The sequence below is a fragment of the Hakea prostrata genome, chromosome 2, assembly GCF_041222555.1.
Source record: "Hakea prostrata isolate BN-2017 chromosome 2, UWA_Hpros_2, whole genome shotgun sequence".
NCBI lineage: Eukaryota > Viridiplantae > Streptophyta > Magnoliopsida > Proteales > Proteaceae > Hakea > Hakea prostrata.
Window position 1 is genome coordinate 23,915,196 of NC_142601.1, and position 9,283 is coordinate 23,924,478.

Below are 9,283 nucleotides of genomic sequence, written 5' to 3' on the forward strand. Positions count from 1 at the left end.
TACATTTGTTGTTATGTAGTAGATACTCCAAGACAGTGGACAAAGTACCTAGGGTGGCCAGAGTATTGTTACAATGCCTCTCATCATTCTACAATTAACACAACTCCCTTCGAGGCTTTGTATGGCCGAGCCCCTCCAACCATTACTCGTTATCTACCCAACTCGACTATTAATGCCTCTGTGGATGATGAATTATGCACCTGTGATCAGCTACTGTCGACTTGAAATATAACCTCCAACGTGCACAGGCCAGGATGCGAGATCAGATTAACAAGCATTGCTTGGAAAGGCGTATGCTATTGGTGATTGGGTTTATGTAAAGTTGCATCCATACCAACAGTCTAATATTGCTCAGCGTTTAAATACCAAGTTGGGAAGAAGATTCTTTGGCCCTTTCCATATTGCTCAGAAGGTTGGTGAAGTGGCTTAAATTCTTCCTCAAGAATCTCAGATTTATCCTGTATTCCGTGTATCTCTTCGCAAGCCCTCTGTGGGAACCACGCCACTCGCTGATGCATCACCAGCTCTTCCTCCTAGAGAGCTCTTGCCAATAGCTATTCTTCAAACTCGACAGGTGCAGCACTTGGGTTCCGCTGTTCAACAGCTCTTGGTGCAATGGGCTGGAGTTCCCCTTACTGCTGCTACCTGGGTCAATCTTGCTGATTACACAAAGCAGTTTCCCAACATCAACCTTGTGTCAACCTTGAGGACAAGGTTGTTTCCTATGGGGGTGGGATTGATACAATTCATTTACAGAGCGAGGGCACCTCAATTGCCCATTCACAGGAAGGCCCACGAAGGTCCAAACACAAGATTTATAAATTCCTTATTTTCTCCTCAATCTCTTCTGTCTTCTTCCCTTCTCTGTTCTGAATTCAGAAAAACTCGCATCATTCACCGTCACTAGTAATAAAAAAAATCCTACTTCCTACAGGCTTTGTATGCAAGAATCTGATTTCGCTGCCTAAGAAGGGAAAAAAATCCCTCATACATGTCCAAGAGTCTCAATTCCAAATTGATCACCCATCTATAAAAGGATCAAAAGTTCAACAATAAGATCAGTAGGAATGTAAACAATTGTCAAAAAATTCGAATTCGATTCGTATTATCTATTTAAGAGCATTCAAATTCAAAAAATTCGAATGATTTTAAATTCGGATATATGCCAATTTTAAGCCGAATATTATCTGATTCTGTTAGATATTTAACGGTTACCATCCGTATCTAACATCTGCATTTTATTAAAGTTTAATTTTGAAATATACATTATTACCCCTTCATTAATATTCACTAATGGTAATTACCAACAATTACTCAAATTAGATGTCAAACATTTTAACTATATTCGAATATTTTTGTCAATCCATTACTTTGAATTCATATCGAAAATGTGATTAACTAAACAAATTTAAATTTAATTATAAATATACATATCCGACAAATATTGAATATTAAATTCGAATAATGAATTCGAATATTATGGCATTCAAGCTAAATTCAATCCGATTACATCCTAGAGGATCAATAATCTCGTTCTTTAATCTTGTTCTTCAAAATTCTAGTAATGCAAAACAAGCACCTAAAGCATTTCTATAAATCATGAGCTCATCAATCCGGGGAGAAAAAACTATAAACAGCCATCCAGGGAGGAGCATGAAGCTGCTAAAATGGTAAACATTTGGACTTCCCCCTTCAAATACACATTCTTATAATTCTTTTGTCAAGTCCTATCGTGCTGTCCAAGCAATAAAGGATGACTGTTCATTACCGACCCTCTCCTAACCCCATGTACTTAATGTCATTCATAAGTTCGTGTCACTCATTACCAACCGTAAGAAGATTTTCAGTTCTCCAAAGATGATAGATCCTTCTCCTTCCTCCGGCCGGTGAAGAAAATTTTGGTCTTGCAAGAGAGAACGAAGAGCTTATTCAAGAAGGGAGGAAAAGAAGCTAATCAAAACGCTTGAAGCTCATGAGTAATAATTAGGTTCCTATCACCAATCTTGCCCAAGGCTATAGAAACTCAGATGGCCACAAAAATAAACCACAGCTACTCAATTAAAGCAAACAAATTCCAGTAATAATTAGATCCTACCATCAATCTTGCCCAAGGCTATATAGAAACTCAAGATGGCAACAAAAATAAACCATAAAGCTATTCAATTGAAGCAAACAAATTCCAGTAAAAATTAGATCCTACCATCAATCATGCCCAAGGCTACATAGAAACTCAGACAGCAACAAAAATAAACCATAAAGCTACTCAATTGAAGCAAACATATTCAAAGGTCACAACATAATTCAAATTTGGTTCAGCACTCTCCTTACAAAGGATTAAATTGAACACAAAAAGGAAACATCGGGGAGCTGCTACTCCCCATTACCTCTTTCTAATCTTAACTAGGAAAAACTTCTTCAGTACTTGTAGTCCTTGACATGGAGAGACTCAGAGACACCTTCTCCCACACCAGCATCACCCTTGTAGGTACCAAGAGTAGCTTCCGAGTTTGCCTTGCACCTCTTGAGGAGGGCACTCCTTGCTTTCTCAACGTTCTCCACCTTCCCTTGCCATGCCTTCAATGTGCTCGCCTGCAGAGCACGTCCAAAGGAGAACGACAGCGCCCATGGCTTCTTACCCTTAAGCTGGTTCATGGCATTAAGGTTCAGAGTTGCCTCCTCCTCGCTCTGTCCACCGGATAAGAACACTACAGCAGGAACTGCAGGAGGCATTGTCCGCAACAAAGACCGCACTGTGTATTCTGCCACAACTTCTGGAGACACCTTCTTGGCCTCAGATCCAGGAGTCACCATGTTGGGCTTCAATAGAGTCCCCTCTAACAACACATGGTGATCATTCAAAGCCTTGTAACATGCTGCAAGAACACGCTCGGTCACCTCTGCGCACTTCTCAATGTCATGTGGACCATCAACAAGGATTTCAGGCTCAACAATGGGAACCAAGCCATTCTCCTGGCAAATAATGGCATAACGTGCCAACCCATTGGCATTCTCATTGATAGCTAGCTGAGATGGTTCGGTTGGACCAATCTTAAGCACAGCACGCCATTTGGCAAATCTAGCACCAGCTTCATAGTACTTCTGGCAGCGTTGAGCAAGTCCATCAAGACCCTGTGTAGTGGTCTCACCATTTGTGCCATAAAGCTCAACTGTACCCTTATCAACCTTAATACCGGGAAGAACTCCACCTTCCTTCAAGACATCAACGAAAGGCTTACCATCGGCTGTCTTCTGGTAGAGGGTTTCTTCAAAGAGGATTACACCACTGAGGTATTGAAGAGCACCAGGACAGCAGAAGAGAAGTTCACGCAGAGCCCGCCTATTTTCCTCCACATTCTCCACATTGATGCTCGATAGACGCTTGCCTATTGTACCGGTAGACTCATCAGCAGCGAGGATACCCTTTCCAGGAGTGCCAATGTAAGTAGCATTGGCAATGAGTTCATCTACAACAATGGAAGTGGCAAATCATCAATAAGAGTTTAGAAGATTTTTATCTCTTCACTGGCTACTAAACGAATCGGATCAGAAATATGGGGAATTAAACAATCACATATGAACAGGAGAATTAGCAAACAGAGAACCGGTTTTTAAGATGAATCGGATCAGAAATATGGGAAATAAAAAACACAATCACATATAACAGGAGAATTAGCAAACAGCGAAATGCTTTAAGATGAATCGGATCAGAAATATGGGAAATAAAAAACACAATCACATATAACAGGAGAATTAGCAAACAGCGAAATGCTTTAAGATGAATCAGATCGGAAATATTGGAAATTAAACACACAATTAATTAATCACGTATGAACAGGAGGACTTAGCCAACAAGAGAACTGGGTTTTTCCTTCAAAACAATACGGAGTTTTGTCATACAAGATCTACTGTTTAATCCATAATTTCCTTCCTCCATGCTCGGCTTCAAATAGCAGAAACAAAACAACGAAGAGAATCAGAAACAAGAAACTGCAGTGATCTCTTCAAATTTCTCTGTGACTACTCAAACAATTAATTGAATAATTGATACATGAATAGTTATAGATCCATAGCTCAATCACCGAAAAGAAAGAGAGAAAAAAAAATTTACTACGGAGAAGAAACACAACATTAATAGCATGTTGGATGATAAAATCAAAGACTATACCAGTACAATCACATACCAGACAGACCAAACTCAGAAGAACAAGATGAAATCAGAACTCAACAAACATAATCGATAAAAAGATACCACAGTAAAATCATTCGAATCTAAAACCTAAACAAGATCAGATCCAACAATAGTACAGAGGCAGACTCAGAGAAATCCGATCTAACGAAAAATAGATGTTTAAAAAAGAAGAAAAAAAAATATAGAAATAAGAGTACATTACCATGATACTTTCCCTTGTAGCAAGACATGTTCTTCGAGTTTTCTGAGATTTTAGATAATTTCTTTAACGCTGCAAGAGAAATCGCCAAGCGAATAAGTGATTTAAGCGAAAAAGATAGATAGAAATGTATTTAAAAGGATCCGATGCCGGTTGGTAAGAATATTATTTTATTTTTATTTTTATTTTATTTCCATTTTCTACTGAAGAGACTAGAAGATAGACATCACGCATCGTTGGTAACGCTGCACACGCGCTTTCGGCGAGTCTTCTAACGTACGGTCGGGATTCTATTATCTTTATGTAAGGACAACATCACAGCCGTACGCTGTGGGAAACTCTCTTCTAGAGCACGTGGCTGGTAGGTCTCAACGTCTGCGTCTCGCTTCAGCAACCGAGACCTTCGCGAACAGATCTAAGGCGGTTTCGACTTTCGGTGAAATGCTCCTGTGTAGCGCGTACTACACTGTAAATGTAGCTCATTTGGCCGATTGCTGACACGTGTATATAAACCCCCCTTTAGATTGTAATGATGCAAATCTCTTTTCTTGTCTCGTGTGTGATGTTAGCTAGGTACACATTTTAATCGTCCAAATAACATCTAGATCTGATATGTTTACAAGGTAAAAGTTTTTATTTTAATATAAAATAAACAATTGAAATGCACCGGATCGGTGGTGGTTTTAACAGAAAGTATGGTGGGTTTTGGAAAGGTAAACCTTGTGGGCTTGCCTTGCGCCCACAAATTTCTGGAGGAAAACCACGTCCGAGTCCGCGTTTTGACCGAGGCAAGTGCGTGCGCCCATGGGTGCGGACCTGTCGCTGGTTTGCGCTGTAGGGTTCGGTGTGTAACACAGGCGAATGGATGTGAGACATTCAAATAGAATTTAGTATTTGAATCTACTCTGATGGATTCTATGACTCAGATGCATTCGTGGATGTTCACTAACTTGAAGAATCCTGATCCTTATAATAGGATCTTCATCTCTCGCTCCCGATTAATGCGAGTTAACAACTTGACAGCCGTGCCTTGTATTATGAACAGTTCAAGGGTTTTAAACTTTTAAGCAACGGAAGCGGTTATCGATATCTATATTGGTCCGTTTACCAAAAAAAAAAAAAAAAAAGAAATCTATATTGGATTAATATGAAAATTTCTTGGTGGTTGAGAGTCTAAATTTAGAGTTGACTGTTAGATATTAAATTGACACATTCCCTAGGCCTGTTTGGTTACATGAATCCAGATTCACAAATGAGAGATTTATACTCGTTTGGTTGTGTGAATCCCTGGATTCATGAAATCTAGAGATGCACTTTTTTACACTAAAAACGTGAATGTGTAGATTTATGGGTATGAGGTGAAATCCAAAGTTATGGGTATGAGGTGAAATCCAGAGATTTCAACCCTACTATAGAAGCATCAAACATTTGAACCATAACTCCATAAATGTTTTTTTTAATGATGAATCTACATCTTTCATTCCAAAGATTTAGCTAACCAAACATTAATTTTATGAACCATGACTCCATAGATTTTAAATCTATAGATTTGAATTTTCTAGATTTTTGAAACTCAAGTAACCAAACAAGCCCTAAGTTGATACATTCACAATAAATGTAACTCTGATAAGGATAAAATAACATCGAATCGGATTCAACCATAGTCAGGTTATTGACTCTAGTTGGAACTGGTCCGAAGTTGAACCAACGAGTAGAGTGAGGGGGAAGGAACCAGACGGTTATGGGGAAAAAATGCTCCTATGGAATTCGGGATACACGATCGTGTCATGTAAGGAAACTACAAGTGACTCCGAAGAGGGGCGAAAATCCAACAATTGGACGGCCACCAAGAAGGATCATGAACGAATCCAACAATCGAGAATAAGAGGTAAACTCTATATAAACTAAAGTATCGCACAAAGCAGAGGTATTTGAATTGTTTCCCTCCATTAAGCTCTGCATCTAGCCAAAGCTCTGTGATGATCCATTGCTGATTTAACCTTCGAAGGTGGCTTCCCAACCATAGAGTTGGCCCACATCTAACTCATTTTGCAGGCAAGCATTAAGGAATATGAGGGCTGAACAGTTTTTGGACACATCATTTGGCACCATCTATGGGAAACACTTCAAAAAGCCATGGTAGACACCAGATCTACAATTCAGAGGCATCAAAATCAGAATTTCCAATCTCCTTTAGATGAAAATCTTGGTCCCCTATAAGGAAATCGTGTTCGTGAAGGTAAAATTGATAAAGAAGAAGAAATAACAAGAGGAGCTCGTTTGAACCACCCGAATGGAAAAATCCAGATGATTCTGGTCATTCAGGAGCAAATGAATCAAAGCCAACAACTGATGAATCAAATGCAGGTTTAATTTCTAGAGATGCAGGTGATGCTCCATATGATGGCCAGACACCTAGGAGCCCTAAGGAACCCGAACCTCCATGATCATGAGGAGGCGAGAAGACAACCTCAAAGGACTGAAAGGAGAAACTCCCTAGCAAGAGGACGTTCTCCACGCAGGGAAAGATACTCAACCAAGGGCCAGAACTTTTGTCAACCATTGGAAAGAAACTTAAGGCACAGGAAGAAGAGGGGGAATAGTTGGGAATAAGAAGGACAGACGAATTACCAAGGAGAGACAATCTAGAAGTGTGGGATCAGTCCCAGGGAAGTTGAACAGGAACCCTATCTAGATTGAGAGAGGAGTACGAACGCATTCAACATCTCAACGATTGGATAGAGATGACATTCGAACGCCAAACACTCGAACGGTACAGATCAATGGGGAATTGGCTGATATAAATCCGAAATTGGGACAACTCACAAAGGGTAAAAAGACTGATGATATATACTCGGTCATCAGAAAGACCCCGTTCATTGAGGCGATAGCCATATACAAATTCCCTCATAACTTCAGGCTCCCTACCTTCTCTTTGTTCGATGGGTATGGGGATCCAATAGCCTACATGAGTTACTACTAGCAAACAATGGCAGTTGTTGGGAATTCGGATAAGATTTTATGTAGAGTGTTGGTGTCACATCCACCCAGCCGGTACCCTACCTGGCATACCCGGGTATGTGATCCACAGTCCCAAAAATCAAGTATCGAGCAACCATGCCTCCCACATACGCGATAACACAATCATGAACAATATAATCAAAGTAATGTCATACAAACCATAAGATCAAGACAAGATTAAAAGGATAATATAATCAGAGTGTGGAAGTAAAAGATATCCAAGCATAATATAATCAGAGTATAAAGAGAGTGAGCGGAATTCACTCCCTCAGTTGCAGCGAAAAGTAGTTCGAAAATCATAAGGGTTACAGATCCAAGTATAAAAAAACAACAATAAAAGATAAACATCTAAACTAATGTTTCTTCAGTTTTATACAAAATGTCCTCATAGGTATAAATAAAAGGCATAAGATACGGCCGCTCCCACGCCAGGGTAGAGCTAATCCTAGAATGTAGCATAATCACCCGCGGGATCCTCAGGGTAATCTTCGTAGTAGCCAACACCCGGAGGGTAGTATGCTTCATCGGGGGTCTCCTCATAGTGGGGGCCATCAAATTCTTCAACACCTGTAGGATAGTCTAACAAAACATTGTACAAAAGGAGTGAGTTCAAAAGAACTCAACAAGGCAAGTTATTCCATAATAACACAGATACATGATACAAAACATAACATGATGCAAGATGATATGAAACAGATGATGCAAATATGATTCTAACTCTATGTATGCTAGTCTATATGGTAGACATGCTTTAAGTCATAGCACCATACTTTTCTTGGGTAGGTCCGGTCACTCGGCTCCGGTAGGCAATGGGTCCTGCATCCCTCAAGACAATCCGTGGCTGGGGTTTAAGTCATTACTCTCTCACATCACCATTTGGTATAAGTATTGGCGCATGTCACAGTAAAGCCTAGCCCAATGCAAGTCATCTACTCAGTCGTATCAAGTCAGATCTAGATACTTCCATTCCTCGCCCCTGGCGATCTTCTCCGGTATCCTTCACACTAGAGTCGGCATAGTCCCTAACTACGGACTCATCAACCCTATTGGTCATCCACAAATAATAGATGGGAAGCTCTCACGTCCTCTCATGAGTTGGTTATCGGTCTTGAGCACCCGTGATCCCAAGTCTAGCTATTTACAACCCTACCAATAAATGGCCTCTAACGAGTATCCACAATGTGATCTATGTCCTCTCACGGGTTGGTTACCGGTCTTGAGCGCCCACAAATCCCCATTACTACCATGGGTCGTTCAGTCTTAATGCCCTTCCGATTCGGGTCTTATACAACAAGGACATCCTAGCCAACACCACTAGACAAGACCTATATATGACATCCAATAATCCGGGAAAGCATCAATGGGCATCATCGGAAACATCCCATACTATTCCCTCTGATGTCCAAGGACAGAAATGTTGAAAGGACATTCCCCAATCCCAAATCATACTTATCCAATCACATTCCCAATTCCATCATACAATACATCAATGATATTTCATCATATGAAAAGAAATATAATATAGCATGGTCAATCACATATGTAATTAATAAGAATGACTAATTGTAAAATCCAGCCCTATCCTAACCCTAACCCTGACCCGGATCCATTGTTGTTTATAGGTCCAAAGACCCGAAGCGGTGGTAGAAGAGACTTGTGGACCCTTTTGATTGATGATTTTGAGTCGGAGTCTGAGCCCATGGACATTGATGATGATACCCCTTACTTGAGTACATTGTCGGTGTTTAGTGAGATTTTGCGCATCAAAGAAGAGTGAATTAGTTGAAGTACCTAATGGACTCCCGTGCACAATCCAAAGGTATTTCCCAAAACCAGACTTCTTGATTGACTTGTAGAAGAAAACTCCACTCAAT

The 9,283-nt window shown here is 40.2% G+C and overlaps 1 protein-coding gene across 1 annotated transcript; it reads right to left on the reverse strand.

The window, feature by feature from the left end:
• Nucleotides 1–2,163: 2,163 nt before the first annotated feature.
• Nucleotides 2,164–4,509, reverse strand: LOC149024118 (fructose-bisphosphate aldolase 1, cytoplasmic). The gene is made up of 2 exons (XM_089144452.1): nucleotides 4,392–4,509; nucleotides 2,164–3,464 (listed from the first exon to the last, which is right to left on the reverse strand). Exons 1-2 carry the CDS (start codon nucleotides 4,417–4,419, stop codon nucleotides 2,416–2,418), a joined length of 1,077 nt encoding a protein of 358 aa, XP_089000578.1. The 5' UTR covers nucleotides 4,420–4,509; the 3' UTR covers nucleotides 2,164–2,415.
• Nucleotides 4,510–9,283: the final 4,774 nt, after the last annotated feature.

Bases quoted from the DNA above. Each gene is read 5' to 3' on its own strand.
- LOC149024118 (XM_089144452.1), bottom strand. From the start codon at position 4,419: ATGTCTTGCTACAAGGGAAAGTATCATG. The intron at 3,465-4,391 runs GTAATGTACTCT...CCATTGTTGTAG, and splicing joins CTACAAGGGAAAGTATCATG to ATGAACTCATTGCCAATGCT.